The 19,844-nt window shown below is 49.1% G+C and overlaps 1 protein-coding gene across 5 annotated transcripts in view; it reads left to right on the top strand.

Moving 5' to 3' along the window:
- The window catches only part of CDK5RAP2 (CDK5 regulatory subunit associated protein 2), a 181,320-nt gene that overhangs the window by 98,863 nt on the left and 62,613 nt on the right, over window positions 1–19,844 (top strand). For 4 of the 5 annotated variants that reach the window (XM_079927833.1, XM_079927832.1, XM_079927830.1 and 1 more), the window contains 5 exons: window positions 901–1,031; window positions 2,555–2,664; window positions 4,794–4,922; window positions 12,002–12,097; window positions 13,927–14,114. In XM_079927833.1, the coding sequence (XP_079783959.1) occupies window positions 901–1,031; window positions 2,555–2,664; window positions 4,794–4,922; window positions 12,002–12,097; window positions 13,927–14,114 (654 nt within the window). The remainder of the gene's footprint in view (window positions 1–900; window positions 1,032–2,554; window positions 2,665–4,793; window positions 4,923–12,001; window positions 12,098–13,926; window positions 14,115–19,844) is intronic. The other variant, XM_079927831.1, reaches the window with a different exon arrangement.

Genomic DNA, 19,844 nt, shown 5'->3' with positions numbered 1-19,844 from the left:
ACAGTCCTCCCCCCGTCAGTGCAGATTCTGGGAGGTGTGCTTCTTCATGGCCTCCTCTGAGTTCTGGGTTGCTGGTTTCTTGCAGGCTCTCTGTGCAGGTCAGTACCGTATTACACTGACCCAGACGTGATACTTGACATCACCACCCCTCCAATAAAAATCCATTCTACTCTGCATTTGTGAGTGGCCAACCCATTACTGTAGACTTCTTTTGACCCCTAAATTGGTCCGTCTCTTCCTCCTATTATTGACTCTCAGTCTTCTCCTTTTCTTTTTTCTTGTCCCTGCTGCCCCTCACCTTTACCTCCAATGCCACCTCTTTTAGGGGTGACATGGCCGACGTTCTCCTTGTCGCCTTCTCTTCTGTGGAGAGCCTTCCTTCCATACCCAAGCCCATGCAAAGCGTTATTCCAGAGAAACATTCTGGGGAATTAAATTACTTCCACCTAGCTACATCTGTAGCAAAAACTTGGAAATGACCCAAATGTCCACTAATAGGGGATGAGTTAAATGGTGGGACATTCACCCGATTTAATGTTATATAGTCATTAAAAATGACATTTGCAAATTATTTCTGAAAATGTAGGGAAATATTTAAATGAGAAATGCACAACTTAGTATATTATATGTCCAGAATGATTTCAACCTTATAGAAATACTCAGGGAAAAAGATTGGGAGGAAATAGTCTGCCATGTGTTTTTTGGTAGTCGGGTTATGGTAACTTTTGCTTTTTTTTTTTTAATACGTTTCTATTATAAATGTTCTATAAACACGTATTTACTTTTATAACCAGAAAAAACCCCACAAATGACATAAAAATCAAAGGAAGGCTTGCTGGGCTTTGCATTTTAAAGCACAAGTAGGTCTGTTTTAAAATTCCGGCGTCTTGTTTTACCAAGTGTCAGCAACCTGCAAGCTGAGTTGAACAGCATCTTTGCGCTGCGGAAGCGGCTGGAGCGCGATGTGCTCTCCTATCAGAACCTGCAGAAGGCCCTGGAGGAGCAGATCAGTGAAATCCGGCGGCGGGAAGGTACGTGCTCTCTTGTATGTATTTCCCTTTGGTTTTCCCACCCGGAGGGACTTGGCTGAACTTTAAGAGAGTCCTAAGACTGCGGTAGGAGGCGAGGCACCCCGGGGATTTCGTCTGGGAAGGCTTTTTTGCAGTGATGGTGTTACTGTTGCTCTCCTAGTCTGTACCTGTCTGGCTTTGGCTTGCGGAGTCAAAGGGCCCAGCAGGTAGTGTTAATTCCGCAGAGGGCCTGCTGCAGGACTGCTTCCTCGCTGCCCCTGCTGTGTTCTGCATTGTTTGACTCTTCTAACTCCAGATAACCTTGGGGCCTTGCCATTTCCTTTCTGTGGTCAGTGGCCCTCATCACCCTAAACATCTGGGCTCTGCCTACCACGGCGCCCACTGCAGAGAGCCCCACTGCACAGACACGTGCGGGTGAAACCTCTGTTTCCTGCTGAAGCATCGCTTTTCACACTGTCATGACCGCACGTGGATTCAGCTAGGGAGGGTCCTGTGGTACGGGCACTGCTGTGCTCATGACAGCTGTATCTGGCTCCCTCCTTTGCTAGAACCTGAGCCCCGTGGTGTCTGGGTTGGCGTTTTCCTTTCCTTATCTCTAGCCTTCCTTTCCTTTCTCTTCCTCATTACTGATTGTAATTCCTGCTTACAATCAGTAATAGCAGTGGTAGGTTTGACATTTCCTGAGCGCCCGCTGTGTACCAGGCACAGCGGCAGGCACTTAACTTCTCACCTCTGCTCCTGACCGTTGTCCCACTGGATCGAGTAGACATTGACGTCACATCACAGGTAAAGAAACTGAGGTGGCAGTGGGGGTTGATTTACCCAGATTGGAGGCAGGACATCTTCCTTCGAAGTCTAGCTCTTTCCTCTATACGAGGCGTATCAGCTCTTACCCACACGTGTTGAGTGAGATCATGCTTGTGGATATGCTCCACTCAGTGAACAGCGTGACCCTTCTCTGCACCGTTGCTCCCTGTGAGAGGGTGACCTTTGGTGCAGAGAAGGCCGACCCGTCCGTGGGTGACCCGAGAGTCTCTCATCATAGGTCTCGTAGGCGGTTTCTGTACTCGGTGTGCTCGCTCCCATGGCGGGCTCTGGGGCCGGTAAAAAACACATCAGGCGCTTTTGAGTTCTACCCTTGAGGCTCACATCTAATTTTCCTGTATTTTCACTTAAACAGAATCACTCCCTCATTTAAATTGAAAATCACTATTTGCTTGTGCCACTCAGAATGGACTCCAGGTACAGCACTGGATATGCAAATTATAATTCAGAGTTGGCCACAGTGAAAGCCTACAGCCCACGATGAAACCATACATTGAGATACCAGCCTGTAGAGAAAGAAGAAAATTACTTTTGCTCCAAAGGTGGTGCATTAAACTCCCTGTGTGTGCTTATCTCCCTTTCCCCCGCTACCCAATTCAAAGTGCCTTAGATGGATTGCACGGGGAATTGTCTGGGAAGGATCTACTTCTGATGTTCTTTTTCTCCTCCTCCCCGCTTTTTTTTTTCTTTTGGTGCAGAAGAACCATTTTCATTTTATAGTGATCAAACATCTTATCTGAGTATTTGCCTTGAAGAGCACAATCGGTTTCAAGTGGAACATTTTTCTCAAGAAGAGCTTAAGGAAAAGGTATTGACCTATTAACTTTCACTGCTTTGTTGGTTATTTGTTGTCTCTTGGGTTCCTGATCAGAGGTGTAAGATTCTGAAAGCCCTTCTCCCCGCCTCTCTTCCCTCTCTCCCTGCCTATCTTTTTTCCCCTTGATGTACGTTCCCTGGAGTCCCTACCCCGTGTCTGATGCACGCCTTCTGAGGCTTGAGGACCCCACCCAGGCTCCGTCTCCCCTGGGAAATGCTCTCTATCCCCCCTAGAATTAGCCACCTTTCCCTTGGGTCATTCTCCTCTCTTCTTGTACCTGACTGCACTGATGTCCTTCTCATACTGATCTATAATTAGCTGGGTATTCTTCTGTATCTCCACTAGGCTGTGAACATTTTAAAGCGAGTGAGTGTATCTTATTTATTTCTGATTTCCCAGTGCCTGGCACACATAGTGGGAGGTAATTGATGCTTTTTGAAAGAATAAAGGTTCAAGGTTGATCAGTAAATCTTTTCTAAAACTGGAAAGGTTTTCAATCTGTTGATCATTGGTGTGGTTAGAGTGGCTTTGTATTTCAAGGTTCTAAGAGCCATTGATAAGAATAGGAAGTGTGGGCTCAGAGGACACTGTGATTTATTATAAAATTACCATCTATGTATGACAGGTTGAGTTTCTGTCTGGGAATAACTCACATGCCGGTGGAGTAGAGAGTCATGTGAAGGAGCAGTGGCAATGTGGAGTGCAAGGGTGGCTGTAATAGGCAGAGGTGCGAGGTTTAGGGGTAGCCGAGAAGGAGAGGTTAGCTGTCGGGGGTTGGGAGGTACTCACTGGATCACAGGAAACTTCTCAATAGAAGTGAGACCTGAAGTGGTTTTGGAGGTTGAATAGGAGTTTATCTGGTTGGAAGGCTTTTTCAGCAGAGAGAGAGGAAAAACAGCAGATGTAAGATGCAGAAGAGATAAGAAGGAGAACTATAAAAATGTTGGTGTTTTGGGAGGAGTGGAACAAGAAGCATTGAGGCATCTGTTAGTGTTTCGAAGATGAAGAAAATAGACACGGTAATAGCCACTGCGCGTACCTACTGTGGTTGTGTTAAGGGCAGGAGCTAGTTCCCTTTGTTGGCACTTAGTGAATGTTTGTAGAATCAGAATGTTTTCTTCTTCCCTCTATGATATAACCTCCTTGAGGTTGGGTCCGAGTTGTGTTCATGTTTTGGTGCAGTGGACACCTGCTGTGTGTGGTTAGGGTGGGATTTCCCACTTTCTTTGAGGGGCTAATGATTATCCCCTTAAGAAGGGTTTGGAAAATCACTAGCCGTTGTGATTTGAAGCTTGCGGGGAATGAAGGTGGTGTCTGCTCAGATGCTTATGGACCTGGCCTCGCAAGGCCTGCGCCTTAAGGAGGAGCCCTGGACCGGGAGTCGAGGCCCGGCTCTGCCTCTGTGCGGGCAGCTGCCCCTGCCCACACGACCGGGCACTTTGGCTGTTGTTGTATGTCACTGAATTCTCCAGGCACCCCAACTCTGGGACCTCGGGCAGTGAACTTCTTTGTGTCTCGGGCTTCTTGTTGTAAAACGGGGACAGTCATACTGCTGTCCGCCTCCTCGGGATTTTTGTAAGGAGCGATTGACTAAAGCTTGTGGGAGTAGTTTAGCAGCCGTGAATTGCTTTATGACTGAGGACTGTTGTTATTATGGACGGTGCTAGAGAGGCATAGAAAGAGGAAGGTGGATGCTGTACAATAAGCCTCTGGCAAGCCTCGGAAGTTTCAGTCTCGGGGGGTTTTCCTCCAGAGGGTCTCAAGTACAAGGCAGAGGCCATATCTGCGTCACGGACAGAGTACTTAGACCGTGCCGAGGGCTGTAGTGTGCTGTGACCGTGATCGCGTTCAGTGCTCACGGGAACCCATTCCACACATGTAGAAATGGAGACTTAGACCAGGCAGCTTGCCCAGGATCTCTTTGCCTTGAAGTCTGGCGCTGGGGTTAGAATACAGAAATGCTGGTGTTTTTCTCACTGTACCCAGGGTAGCCTGAAGCCTGGAGTCAGGCCACCTGACTCTCCGTGACTGTGATGCAGGACGTCTCCTCCGTAGCCGTGGCCCCGGGAGGCAGCAGTGTACCCGTGGGTAGTCAGTCCTCTCCTGCTCTTATCTCCCAGGTCGGTGACCTTATCCAGCTGGTGAAGGAGCTGTACGCGGACAACCGGCACCTGAAGAAAACTATTTTTGATCTCTCCTGCATGGGCTTCCCGGGAGAGGACAGGCCTGAGTCGGCAGATCAGATGGAGGTAAGAAAGAATGTTCTCGTTCTCGCGTGCTAATCACACAGAGAGTGACACCCCCCCCACACACACGTCTCCAGGCTGCATCTCTCCTGGGAGGTCTCTGTTGAAACTCCCCCTGCCGTGGACGGGCTTTGAGGGCCCTCTTAGGTCAGCAGGTCTGTCGGAGCGTCCCGCAGGTTTGGGTCGTATCCGCGTGGACACACTCGATGTGCTGTGATGCTTTGGACTCCACGTCCGGCCCTGGGATCTGGGCGTAGATGGTACATCTGGATGACTGGTCTGGTCTCAGGGGCCTGGAGAGTTGCCACGTCACCCACGTAGCTTGGGTAGTGTAGCTGCAGCCTTAATGAACCCCTTACCATGGAGAAACACACGAGAAAACACACTTTTCATTTACTTTTTGTATTAATCCTCTAAATGCGTCTTGTCACTCCCACGGCATCTGGCTTCTGGATTTGACCAGATGTGTGCAGTTTATTCCCACGCGTACCCAGGAACCCCTGCACTCTGCTGTGTACTGACGACCCGACAGCGAGTACAGAGTCGGCGTCCCGTGAGCCCACAAATTCAGCTTCCTGACTATGGGAGTTTTCCACTGGTGACATTTGAAAGTCTGGAAGGGCCACGGAAGGTTAGATCTGGTGTCTGCACTAAAGCGCGTGTGGTTCCTGGGCTTTTGTACCCACTGAGGGTGTGGGCCCATTCCGTTAGCCCACCCCAGGGAAAGCGGGGGGAGCCCCTTCACCCCGTGACTCTGGCTCTCTGCTCACCTTTGTGGGGTGTTGGCTCCGATTTTCTCTGTTCTCAACCCGACCGCACAGTAGAGGGCCCTGATGTTGTGACAGCGAGGAGAAGCTTGCCACTTCCTCCCTCTAGTCCCTACCTGGCCTGACGCTCCCCCAGGAAGCGCCTTGCTCAATGCCTGTGTTATGCTACTTAGTTTCAGAAGACTGGAACTGTTCTCATCATGAAATGCACTAGGGCCTTTTGTACTTGGATCCCCCAGAACCTTCCTCGTTGGGGTTGTCTTGAGCTCAGCCTGGCGTGCCAGGGAAATGGAGGTCTCATTGCCACACCATTTCTGGGGAAAGATATGTCAGCCTTCATCTGTCTCCTCCCACGTTCAAGGTGGGAAACGCTCAAAGGTGTTTATGCGGAGCTCTGGCCATCTGCTCCCTTGGAGAGAGGGAATGTTATTGAGCTTAGTCTCCAGGGCTCCAGATAATTTTGAAAAGCAAGAATATCTGCAGCCCATTTAGGGAGAAACAAGTCTCTTGGTTTGTTTTTCCCAATGTGGCATTTTTTTTTTTGTGGCATTTTTAATAAGCAGCCCATTCGTCACCTGCTTCATTTGAGTGTCAGACGGCGAGTGTTTGTTCATTTGCCCTTTGAAAGAAATCTGTTAAATGTCCTATTATGTCCTTTGGAGAACAGAGGGATTTTCCTCTTGCCACTCTGAGATCTTAATAGCAGCCGATTCAGATTGGAGTCATTTGTCAGGTTGCACATCAACTTGATGTTCCCTATGAATAGTCGTGTCCTTCGCAGCACAGGCCCCGTCTTCCCCGGCAGGCGATGGGGAGATCCGCACGGGCAGGATGGCGCTCCCACGATAATCCTTGAGGAGAGGCTGTTAGGGGTGAGGGTGGGATGGCAGCAAGGAGAGGCTGCTGTTCCCTGGGAGTGTGTGTGGCTCTCCTTGGATGAGCAACGAGGCAGAGACAAACGGGAAATGCCTCCGTGGTCCACAGCCTTTTCTGGGCAGCAGGGCTTGTGGAGTAGGGGCTGGCACTGCTCCAGTGCTCTGGGAGCCTACAAATCAGAAAAGGAAAAAAACAGACAGCAGATATATTTTGTATTTTTAAAATTCAGTAGTTTTTGCTCCAATATTTAATTAACCCACAGCATTGCCTAAAACTTGGAAAATAAAGAAATGACCCCTAATCCTGTCACATTAAAACACAGTTAATTAACCTCCTGGAATCTTTCCTTCTCTATTTGTGTATTTGAACGTGTGCGTGCCCACCCACAGTACATACACAGTCCTGTGTCCTGTTTCTTTCCAGTGGCTGCTGTGTTATAACCTCTTACGCCATCTGAGAGACGCTAGCTGCGCCACTGTTGTCGGACATGTAGATATTTCCGGTGATGCACCTGATGAATGTCTTTGGACACAAATCATTTTCAGGGTGTAGGCCTTTTTTCCTTAGACTGTGTTCCCAGATGAGTAATGACTAGGTCAAAGGTCCAGACACGGATAGATATGTGTATAAAATAGGCACGTGATTTATTTTCGTGTTACACACCCCTGCCTCCGCAACTTTTAATTCGACCAAGGCTATAAAGAGTAGGAAGCCCTTGATTCATTTTGGCAGCTGTGTCTTCAAAACGGTGGCCCTGGGCTGGATTCCCTCCTGCTGGGCACACAGCGCTTATTCCCTGCATGCGGGCAGGTCACTGAAAAACCAGCCAAACCAACAAAAGGCCAAGAAGAGGCATCCTTTTATTTTAAAGTACATCAAGAAAAAAAAGAAAAAATCTGTAATGAGGTTGCCCCTATTTCCTTGTATTTATTTACTGGTTATAGTTTATGTATTACAGAACGGTGTGGTTGAGAATTGCCGTTCAGGAGTGATTTGAGCGGACTGCAGTGGCAGCGGGGGGGCGGTGAGCATCGTAAGCCATGAGCTGTGTGACGTGCCGTTGTCACCCCTGGGGGGGGGGATTCGTGGGCGAGCGCTCAGAAGCGGTTAGTCGCTGTCATTATTTACTTATGTTGTCATTTTTAGGGGATGGTTAGAAAACTGCTTTTTTTTTTTTTTTTTGGCATGGAGAGGAAACATGGATTAAGGGGCATAATTTAATTGAACTCAGATATATGTAGGGCTGTCCTTTTGAATAAGAAATAGACCTTGGGCTTCCCTGGTGGCACAGTGGTTGAGAGTCCGCCTGCCGATGCAGGGGACATGGGTTCGTGCACCGGTCCGGGAAGATCCCACATGCCACGGAGCGGCTGGGCCCGTGAGCCATGGCCACGGAGCCTGTGCTCCGCAACGGGAGAGGCCACAGCAGTGAGGCCCGCGTACTGCAAAAAAAAAAAAAAAAAAAAGAAATAGACCTCATGTGACTCAGAGGACAGAAGTGGTACTCAGAAGTAGAAGGTGCTTGTTAACATCTGTTATTACCAACAGAATGAAATTTGGTTTGTCAGAAGCAGATTGAATTTCATTGAAAGGAGGAAGTTTCTAACATTTTGACTTCATAAGTTATTATGAGTTGTACCCGATTTATAAAGCCCTTGGCACCGTGCCTGGCATGTAGTAGGCACTCAATATGTAAAACGCAGCTATTTTAATTTTACTTTTTTAGTAAATTAGTGGCAGAGTTGGAACTAAACCCTTTTCTGACTCTGTTCAGTGTTGTTTTAGCAACACCATAGGGCAGTGCTTCTAAAGTTTACCGTGCGTGTGAATTTCCTGGGGACCTTGTTAACGTGAAGATTCTGGCTCAGTGAGCCTGGCACGGGGCCCGGGAGTCTGCATTTCTCACAGGCTTCCGTTGCTCCAAAGACTACACTTGGAGTAGCAAGACCGGGGTAATCCCGAAAACCTGTTGGTTCCAGCTGTCGTTTTGAAAAAAGTCTTGATTCATTTGTTTGTCCTTTTAGCAGTGTTGTCTTGAGCACCAGGCCCTGGTGTTACAGCGGAACACAGACAGGGTCCCTGCCCCATGGAGTCCGTGATGCAGAGACGCGGAGGTTGGCGAGGGCCTGGAGGAGTGCACGCGGGCGTGGAGATGGGCCCGGCCTCCTCTTGGGAGGTCAAGGGAATTTCCTCCTGGAGGAAGCAGGGGGCCTGCAAAGGTCAAGAAAGAATAGCTCAAGAGGCAGGGGGAGAACCAGGCCAGTGAAGTTGTTAGGGAGCGATGCTTAGGGAGGGCGTGCTTACAGTGTCACGTACTCTGAGAAAACAAGAGAAAAACGGCTGGGAAATCATTCGTGACCTGGGCAGTTTCAGCAGAGTGAGGGGGACCGAGGCCACGCGGTGGTGGATGGAGGAGCAGTGAGGGTGGGGAAATGAAGGCGGCGCCGGTGGGCGCTTGGAGGTGTGGGGCACTCCTCCAGGTGGTGGTGGGCCCGAAACAGAGCCCACCTGCAGTGACGCATCAGTCTCTCTGGGATCTTGCCTTTGAAAACTGATAAGTCACATGTGGCATGCGGGACATGTCTCTGTGTCCACAGCATTGAATTTCTTGATCATTGCTGGAAACTGGCTTTTAATTTTAACCACGTCTGCAGAGGTAAAGAGAAATGGAAGAGAATGTTTATTTCAGTGTGTTGAGTCACGGTGTGGTTGTGGTTCTGGAAATGAAGGGTAACTCGGATGCTTTTGCTGCTTCAACTGGAATGACACGGGTTCACAGTACTCTGCTCGGCTAAACTTCAGGGAGACCCTTCTCTGATCCACAGGGTTGGGGAGGAGCGCCTTGCTGCCTCTTCCCTAATCCCAGGAGGGTTGGTTCCATCTCCCGCATTAGAAGGTCTTGGGGAGCTTTCACGAGCAGTTTCTGGAGGGCGTTGGCAGCAAAAGCCACGCTGCACAAGGTGAGGATGGAGAGTTCTTTCAAGAAGCTTGGAGAGAGGCGGGCAGCACTCAGTGACCAGAGCTGCTGATGAACCAGGAAGGAAAAACGTAGTGATTTTGCTCTTTTTCAAATGAGAGCGGCTTTTCCCCGGCATTTTATTATGAAGAAATTCTAGCAAAGTGAAAAGAACTTCATGGTGGACACCCATATACTCACCCCTTAGATTCTACTGTTAACCGTTCCCACCAGCCATCATATCTTTTTGATAAATTTTAGTATAAATCACAAACATCAATACGCTTCCCCCTAAATACTTCAACATGTATATCTTTTCCTTCAATATGTTTATAGTTATTTTTTGTTTTAAGTTTAAATTTACACACGATGAAATATAGAATTCGTAAGTCTTTGTTTGCTAAGTTTTACGAATGTATGTACCTGTGTAACCCAAACTTCTATCACGATCCCTCGTGTCCCTTCTAGTCGATTCCCACTCGCCCCTGCTCCAGCCGCTCTTCTCGTTTTCTTCCACCATTAGTTTTGCCTGTACTAGACTTTCATAGAAACGGAATCATAAAGCATCTTCTCTTCTGTGTGAAGCTGCCTTCACTCAGCGTGTTTTTGAGATTCATCCATGCTGTTACGTGAATGAATAATTTGTTCCTTTTTATTGCTAAGTAGTATTCCATTGTATACATATATTCTAATTTCTTTGTTCTATTGATGTACATTTGGATTGTTTTGGATTGTTTCAGGTTTTGGTTATTATGATAAAAGCTGATGTGAACATTCATATACAAATCTTTTTTTTTGCGGTACGCGGGCCTCTCACTGTTGTGGCCTCTCCCGTTGCGGAGCACAGGCTCCGGACGTGCAGGCTCAGCAGCCATGGCTCACGGGCCCAGCTGCTCTGCGGCATGTGGGATCTTCCTGGACCGGGGCACGAACCCATGTCCTCTGCATCGGCAGGCGGACTCTCAACCACTGCGCCACCAGGGGAGCCCTATATACAAATCTTTATGTGGACATATGTTTTCATTTCTCTTGATGAATACCTAGGAGGGGAATTCCTGGGTCATAGGGTTATTAGCTTTATAAGAAAGTGCCAGGACTTCTTCTAAAGTAGTTTAACATTTTATACTCCCACCGACAAATTTGATTGTCCTAGTTGGTAACTTGAGCATGTTTTAATAATGAGGGAAGAAACCAACAGAGGGAGAGAAGTTCCTCATCCGTATTCAGAAACTTTTATGCCTTAGGAAATACACTTACACATGTTTAGCGTATTGAATGCTTGATAGTGTAGTAAGATTTGTAGACTCATCAGTCCTCTTTGATCCTGATTAGGATGGTTGGGTTGAATGTATTCTGATCCTGGGAAGTTTTCTGTAAAAGACTTTGTGAAGTCAGTTTGCTTTGTTTTGTTTTTCTTCTTCCAAAAAAGGGTTTCTTTTAGAAGGAAGATCAGAAAAGTTTAACTTGGGCTGGGAAAATTGTGGGGTGATTGACTAAATGTGGGAATTCATGAAATCATGGTATGGAGATAGAACCTTAGATACGTCATATGTACAACGTGCCCAGCAGGCGGCTGGGACTCGGCTCCTGTTTTAACGCTGTGGTGCAGTGGTCACTACTTCATCGGTGAGATGCGGTTTGGTACAGTTTTTGAAACAGCGTTGGCTACCTTCCCTCTCACTTTTTAGTTGGTTAATCCGGGTGTCTCGTGCCTAGAATTTTCCCTCTTCCAGAGAGCTGAGATCTGGCCCCGTTGAGAACACTGAACTGTCTGTTCTGTAGAACGCAAACTGCAGAAGCTTTGGGGTTTACACTTCTTCAGAGCATTAGGGATTTACGCAGTCTTTAGAAATAACTCTCTTTCATTTTCAAAAGCATAAAGTTATTGTCAGGGAAGCTGGATACTCCACTCATTAGCGATGAGGACTTTTTTGTCAGCAAAATGGCAGTGTGGCTGAGACTGCCTGTCTCAGATGTGTGACGGTACAAAAAGAGGTTTATCCCCTGGGCTAAATGGAAGGGATGCATAAATTGGACACACCGTAAATTTCATTTACTGCTTTCTCGCTATTTGATAGTTTCAATTCCATCAATAGCTGTTTTCCAAAATCTTGTTACTTTTATATAATCTGAAAGTGAATTCAGCAATGGCAGGGATGGGAGCAGCACAGCGGACAGCACAGTCAATTTCCAGCAGCTCAGGAAGGCCATGCGAGGGCAGGGGGAAATGGCTTTCCTTATTTCTTGGGGAATTTGTCCTTAAATTATGCATGATCCCAGGCAGCTGTGTGTGATTTGCCAGAACTAGCAGCTCTGACTTCGGCTAATTTTTATTTCATGGCTTTGGCATTTGTCTCTGCCTCTTTTTTTGGTTTGTTTTTTGTTCTGCATCTTTTAAAAAAGACATCACCGACTTATTCATACATATTCATGCTGCACTCATTTTTGGGTTGCATTTTCACACCATTCCATGCTCCATGTAGCTTCTGGCTAGCAAGGAGGACGAGGACTCAAGCAGAATTGGAGAGGATGACAGGAATAATCTGCTGAGTGGCGAGCGTCTGGAGCAGAGGAACAAGGTAGGAACATCTGCCCCTCTCTGTGCCCAAGCCCGCCTCCAGTCTGGAACGAGTCCGACGGGTTTTCTGTTCCTTCCATCTGTGTGGAGTGCCTGCCGTGTGCCAGCGGGGAGCAGAGAGAGGAGGTCTCTTCCTTTCTGGAAGTTACAGACGGGGTGGTAGATCCAGTCATGAACCAGGAAAACAAACATATAGTTGCAAATAAAAACGAGGCTGTTGCAGGAGAGTCGCAGGCATTGGACACTGGGCCTGGGCAGCTCTTCAGAGCTCTGACCCAACGCGTTCATTTTACGCATTGGAAACTGAGGCCTAGGAGGGGAGATGGTTTATCTGGGGCTCAGAGTAAGGCAGTGACAGAGTTGGGACCAGAGCCCTTGTCTCTGGACTGCTGTGAACTCCCAGATCATCTGTGTGTAGTGTAAGGAGCCACTGATAGAACCAGACTTTCCTCCTCTGGGTCCGTCTGCAATCTCCTGATCTGAAACCCAGCTTAGTGTCATCTGGGCGGTGTTGAGAATTTCACTCCAGGCACACTGAGGCTGAACATTTGGAGCAGATATTCTCCAGGGTTGAAAGAACCGTAAACACTGGATGTGGTGGGAGACAGGAGGCTGCAGATCGGGCGTTTGTGGCCTTCAGGGTGTTCAGGTTCGTGGAGTCTTGAGTGAGAGATCATTCTCATGAGCGTTTTGGACAGCAAAGCAGTTAAAAGTGGGGGCTCCGGAATCAGGTCTGATTTTGAGTCTTGGTCACGATCTCTGTGACCTTGCGTTAACCCTTGCTTAACCCCCAAGTCCGAGTTTCCCCATCAATGAAGATAATAACACCGCTTCCTGGTTAGAATTGTGATATTTAAAGAGAAGGTACGTACTAAGTGCTCAGTAAGTGGTAGCAATTGCTCTTTTTATTATTATTATATTCTAGACTTTTCCTTCGGTGGAGGTTGCTTATTTAGGTGGATTTAATGACTAGATTGGTGGCAAACAAGACCCTATAAATGACAGCTCATCTGTGTGGGTCTTGTCTTCCGTTTAAAAATCTTAATCATTTTACACATGTGGAGAGAGGGGTGTAATGGCCAGTGTGTATATCACCAGCAGTAATGAAGTCAAGAGGAGTTATTTATAGACTGATAGAAGAAATTTACAGCTTTGGAAAGTGAGAGAAGGAATGCTAATTGCAGCACCTCAAGACATGCCCAGCACAGGCTTTAACTAGATGTTTCCTTGGTACCACTCCTCCGGGACCTTCAGCGACCCAAGAAGGTGGATCTGTGAAGAACACGTCTCCATGGGAATTAGGAACTCTCCACCGTCCTGATGAGACAAATCAAAGTCACAGTAATGAGGATGTGTCTGTAAAGAGGTTGCTTTCTGATATATAATGAGGAGGATACATTGCAAGAAGCATATAATAAATGTCCAAAGCATTGTTAATGGCAGTTAACAATGTTCCGGACCCTTCTTAGAAAGAATTTACAGGAAGTAGGCCGTGGGCTGAGGGAACACAGCTGTAGCGGGTAAGACACTGCGCCAGGAACTTAAGTGGGCCAGCCATCTCATTTTGTTCTCGTAGCCGCCATGGGAGGTGGCGTTACTGTGCCTAGTTACGGATAAGGAAACTGAGGGTGAGAGGAAGTGATGTAAACATCTCCGTGCCCTCAGATGAGCGTGTGTGGACCGCGTGCACCCTCCCTCTCCCCTTTCATTTTCTCTCGGGTCTGCTTGCCCTCACTCATCACTGTTTGTCTCCATCCTCTCTCTCTTTTCCACGTAACCCCCTTCCCCTCCTTCGTAGTCCATTATCTGACCACATACTTTGATTTGCAGATTATGGAGGTCCATTCCAAAGGGGGCTGCAAAAATGGATATTTAAGGCACACAGATTCCAATATTTTAGACTCCGACGGAGCCCACAAATCCGGCTGCCCTGGAGACCAGAGTTTGGAAGAAGGCGAGCTCCTGAGCCTGCTCGCCCCTCTCTTCAGCGAGAAGGCCATACGGTTACTGGAATCCAGGTAGACATGGGACCCAGGCACTGCAGTTGTCTCTGGTTTGAGGGGAGAACAAACTCATTTTGCTAAATGGATTTAGATGGCGGTGCTGTGTAATTTGCCTGGGAGAGCTCCCGAAATGGCTTGGAAGGAATCTTGCCAGTTGTGCAATTAAGTAATTAGGCTGCCTGCTCCTTGGCCGCGAGGGGACTGCGTTCAGCAAAGCCGCGTGCAAGGCCAGCGTAAAGAGGAGAGAGAAAGCTTCCTTCAGGATTGTTCCCGGGAGCCCGGAAAGGGCTGCCTGGCTGTCAGCGCGAGGAATCAGCCCTCCCGAGATCCCTTCCGCTTTCTACAACAGCCTAAAAAACTGCCCCTGTACTTGTGACTCTGCTGTTTCATGTTGAGCTTGAACTACAATTCCCTTCTCATTATATCTGCCGGGAGTCTTTCCTGTGTGAGGAGGCACTACAGGGTGTTTTCCTTAAAACGAAAAGGGAGAAATATTCAGTACATTTGTATTTTTACAATTAGTCCTTCAGGAGCAGATTTCCCTTCTTTCCCAGTCTTTCCAGGCCACTAGCAGCTGCTCTGGGCTTTGGAGCCAGAGGGAGCAGTGCTTGCCTTCCTCTCTCAGTGCCTCCGTTTCTCTGACCACTTCTTGGGGTTGCTGTGAGGAGTGGGAAAAATGCTGTTCAAGGAGAATGGCTGGCACGTGGCGTGTGTTCAGTGAAACCTTTCATTCTCCTCCAGCACAGACAGAGAAAGGGAGCCGGTACCACCACCCAGGACGGCTGGCAGGAGCCTAGCGGTTCTCATGTCCTTGGTGGGCTCAGCCTCGTACACATTTTTTCAGCTGAAAAAGGACGGTAGTGTTCTGTGAGCTCCGGGAGGCCACCCTCCCCAGCCCCTGACATCTGCTTAACATTTTTCTAGCATGAGTCCTCATGCTAGGGGGACACGCCCAGTGGCTGTTCTGGTATATTATCACAGGGAGTTGGGTGACCATAATGACACTTGAGAAATGGAGGATTTCCTCGGCATCAGGGGCTCCTGTGTTGAGTTAAAAGGTGCACCTCGCTCTCTCTGAGGACCGCCTAGGAATGCACTTGGGTGATGTGACCTGGGAAAGTAACAATGGACTGGTGGGAGTGCAGGGAATTGGGGCCCACATGCTCCCTCCCGGCAGGGAGGAGCTTTTCAGCCCCAAATCATTGTTGTCATGCCAGCCCGTGGCCTCAGAGCTTCCAGTCTTTCAGTAGAAGCCCCAAATTTGTATGCTCAGTCTCCTGATTTCTGAAAATTTAGACTTCATTACAGTTTTAAAGAAAGCGCTTTACGCGCCGACACTCCGCAGGCAAGCTTGGGACATCAGCCATTCAGTTACCTGTTCCCTTGTAGGCGTCTGTTCCATCAGCTTCCGGGCCATCGTGGGCCAGCTCTAGTGTTAGAAAAGGCTTTCTTAAATGCTGGCCGGCATCTGCTGCTCTGACCCTGCTTTCTGTGCAGCTGCCTTTCCTGGTGCACCGCTGAGCCCCAGGACGGCAGGTTTACGGCTCCGAGGGCCCTCCTGAAGGCCCAGCTGTGGTCTTTTAAAAAGACCGCTTGGGTAACTAGGATTCTCATTGGCCAGGGAAACACTAATTTTCTGCCCAGATAGTCTCTCCAGGAGTTCGGTGTTTTGATCCCCCCAAAAAGCAGGGTATTAGAGTCAGACAGACCTGTGCTCCGGTCCATCTGTACCGTTTGGACCTTGGGACTTATCTCCCCATCTTAGTTTCCTCACCTGTAAAGTGGGGGGTGATGATACTTAGCGACCCTGCAGGGATCTTGTGAGAATGAAATGAGATAATGTGTGTCCATAGGGATCCAGGTTGGTATTAAGTGGGGCTTTGGTGATATTACTGCTTAAAATGTGCCTGGCCAGTTACTCCTACCCTTTCCCCGTTACCCTCAGGTAAGATTCATACCATATGCAAGATACGTCGGCCAGCCCGTGATTCAGGCCTCCGTGTTCATCGCTGAGCCCATGTCTGATACCCTGGTGTGGAGCGCGATAGGCTTAGGCCCGAGACTTAGGCCTCTGAGCTCTGCCACCCTCTAGCCGTCCACGCTGGGGCCTAACGGGCTAGCAGAGTAGCTGGGCCCCAGGAGTAAATCTGATTCAACTTACCCATCCACTGGGATGGAATAAGGAAGCAGCTTAGCCTGATTAGCTGTCTTGCACTTGACCAAGCTGAGCACTCGTTCACCGGGGCTGGAGTGAAGGGTCAGCTCGTGGAGGACGGGCTGGCTGGCCCTGCTCTCCCATGGTCTTCACCGTGTGTGTGGTTCCTAACCCTCTCTTCACGTGCTTCTGGTTCGTTTGCCCCATTCCTTAGAGGACATGGTTTAGGATTTATTACCTAAGTGTTTCAGTCTTTGTAGCTAAACTTAGGTGTGACATTGGAAAAAGTCTAAAGGGGGACCCTTGGGGGATTTTTTTTTTCAAGGCTAGTATTGCATTCTTGAGCCATACCTAGTAGAAGCAGAGAAGCTAACTCTCCTGAAAAACCTGGGTCTGCTCTTCTGGGCATGGTGAAGGGACAGGTAAGGGACCACCAGAGCGTGGAGCTGGCGAGGGGTCTGAAGAAGTTAGCGGAGAAAGACCCAAGGAGACTCGGGTGTGCGGGCTGCGGGGAGAGGACACGGCGAGTGCTTGCAGGCAGATCCTGTGTTACGGAGGGACTGGGTCTGTGGGCTTCAGACAGAAACCCGGGTCCTCCTCGATCCTCCCCTTTCCTTCACCTCCCAAACCCAAGTCCTGACCCTTCACCTCCCAAATGCGCTCCTCCCATCCCTGTCTCCTCCTCTCCACTCCTCGCTTCCGTCACACTTCTCCGGCATCCCTGCAGTTGCCTTCTAACTAGTCCCCTGCAGTTGCCTTCTAACTAGTCCCCTGCAGTTGCCTTCTAACTAGTCCTCTGCAGCCATCCGTCCCCCTTCCAGGCTGTTTTCCATACTGTATCCAGAGCGGTTACTTAAAATGCAGTGAAGTCACTCCTCTGCTTAAGACGGCTCGGAGACGCTCCATTTCTCTTGGGACCATTTTTCTTGGGGCCAGGCCCCGTGTGATCTGGCGACCCCCTCCTTCGGCGCTGTTCACACCGTCCCCGGCTTGCTTTCTGGGCTTTGCCCTGGAGCACAGTCCTTCCAGTCCCTGGAACGAGACCCCTTTCATCTCGTTTCAGAGCCCGGGCACATGCTGGTCCCTCCGGATGGGCACTTGCGGTTGCTTCCTCCGCGCTCCCCTCCCCTGAGCAGGGCAAGGTCGTCAGCTGGGGAGGGGAGAAGAGAAGCTGCCGGGCGGTGCTGAGCGCCCATTTTGAAATGAGTGACGATCAATACAAAGCGTGACCCCTCCCGAGGACGCCTGTAGCATGAGTAGCTGACCAAGCCCAGGTCTGAAAGCAGGGTTGGATGGGACAGGTGAGGGGTTACCTAGGCCTCTTCATCTCAGCCCAAGTGCTTCCATACCCTTTGCTTCACTTATCAAGGTCAACTCCAGTTTGCAAGTTGTGAATCCAGTGGCCAGTGTCCGCTCTCCCGCAGCGGTGGCCACGCTCTCCAGCCTCTGTTCACAGCTCCCCTCTCTATTTTCCTTCTCCCTCACTGGCCTCTCCTCCTCAGTCTCCTGTGCTGGCTCCTCTTCCTCTGCCGGATGCTGGACGCTGGATGTTGGAGTGTCCTGGAGCTCCTTTCTAGCTCCCTTTCTCTGTCTGTACCTCCTTTCTCCACGGCTGCAGAGTATGCTGTGTGACCTCCAAATTCATACCCACGGCCCAGACTCCCTCCTTCAGATCACACGGTCAGCTGCCTGCTTGCTGTCTCCTCCTGTGTGTCTGACAGGCACTTTCAACTCTAATCGGTTTATTTTCTTTTATTTTTTTTAATTTTTAATTTAAACAAATGTATTGATTTCTTTATTTTTCGCTGCATTGGGTCTTCGTTGCTGCGCGAGGGCTTCCTCTAGTTGGGCTACTCTTCATCATGGTGCGCGGGCTTCTCATTGCGGTGGCTTCTCTTGTTGTGGAGCAGGGCTCTAGGCACGCGGGCTCAGTAGTTGTGGTTTGTGGGCTCTAGAGTGCAGGCTCAGTAGTTGTGGCGCACAGGCTTAGTTGCTCCGTGGCATGTGGGATCTTCCTGGACCGAGGATCAAACCTGTGTCCCCTGCGTTGACAGGCGGATTCTTAACCACTGCGCCACCAGGGAAGTCCCTCTAATTGGTTTAAAACCCAACCCCTGTTCTAATGTGCTTCTCTGCTGTTCTTCCACGAGTCACTTAATAGCACTGCTGTGGCTGGAAGTGTAGCTTCCACAATCCTCATAACTATCAGTAAGTCCTGTTGTTCCACCTGGAAAATGTATCCCTAATCCACCCACTCACGTCTCTACGGCTTCCCTGTTAGTCCAGCTTAGTCCAAGCTGTCACATCTCGTGCCTGGACTCCAAAAGCACAGCCTTCTAGATTGTCTCCCTGCTTCCGTTTCTGCCTCTCTGTAGCCATTCTCCACAGAGGAGCCAGAGCCAGCTTTCAAAAACTTAGATGAGATTATGTTTCTTCTGTGCTTAAAGCTTTCCACTGGCTTTCCGTTACCTTTAGAGTAAGATCAGAGCTCCCTGGCCTGGCCTCTGCCTGTTTCTGCGTCTTTATCAGCTACCTCTCTTGTTCACACTCACCCTTCTGTTCCTCCGTCATCCAAGCCTGTTCTCACCTCAGAGCCTTTGCAGTAGCAGTTCCCGCTACCTGGCACACTCTTTTCCCGGGATGTGGTGGTGTCTCAGCTCTGTGGAGAGGCCTTTCCTGACCACTTTGTCTAACAAGAATCCTTGCTTCTACACTTTGTCTCAGGACTGCCGCCCTCCTCCCCTCCTTCTCGTCCCTCCTTCCTTGTACTTCTCCTTGCCTTGCACTGTCTTATTCAGTTACCCGTGTCTGTATGGATGTCTGTCTCCTCAATGAAACGTCAGCGCCATGATTCTTTTCCACCATGCATTTCCACCGCCTTACGTGACAAATGGGAGAAGCTCGATGAATATTAGAATGAATGTGCAGACTGTTAGAAGCTCAGCATCATAGCAGAAGGTTTAAGTTTAGAAAACTAGAAAGAATGCAGTGCTTCTTTGGAGTCAGAAAGTCTGCGTCTGCAGTCTTCGCTCTGCCACTTTGCCGGAAGATCTTGAATCTTCACGAGCCTGTGTTCTTCATCTGTGAAATGGGGTCAGTAACAGCCCCCATCTCGGTCTTACTCTGAGGACTAAAGCTATTTAGTGTATTTAAGGGACCTGGCACACCGTTAAGTGCTTAGTAAATGTCAGTTCCTGCTTTTCTTTTATTTATTTTTTTTGTGTGTGGTACACGAGCCTCTCACTGTTGTGGCCTCTCCCGTTGTGGAGCACAGGCTCCAGACGCGCAGGCTCAGCGGCCATGGCTCATGGGCCCAGCCGCTCCGCGGCATGTGGGATCTTCCCAGACCGGGGCACGAACCTGTGTCCCCTGCATTGGCAGGCGGACTCTCAACCACTGCGCCACCGGGGAAGCCCTATAATGGCCTCTTTCACCACCTTTTACTACCCATTTGTAAGTCTTTTTTCCTGGATTTTATTGTGTGTTGTTCGGTAGTGAGTAATGGTCCTCCTTTACTCACCTCCACCCCCATCCTGACCACATCTTCTTTTTCCCAGAAGATAGCAACAGCTTTCCAGCTGGCCCTCCCT

The sequence above is a fragment of the Stenella coeruleoalba genome (genome assembly GCF_951394435.1).
Source record: "Stenella coeruleoalba genome assembly, chromosome: 7".
NCBI classification, from domain to species: Eukaryota; Metazoa; Chordata; class Mammalia; order Artiodactyla; family Delphinidae; genus Stenella; species Stenella coeruleoalba.
This window is presented reverse-complemented; position numbering and strand designations above follow the sequence as displayed.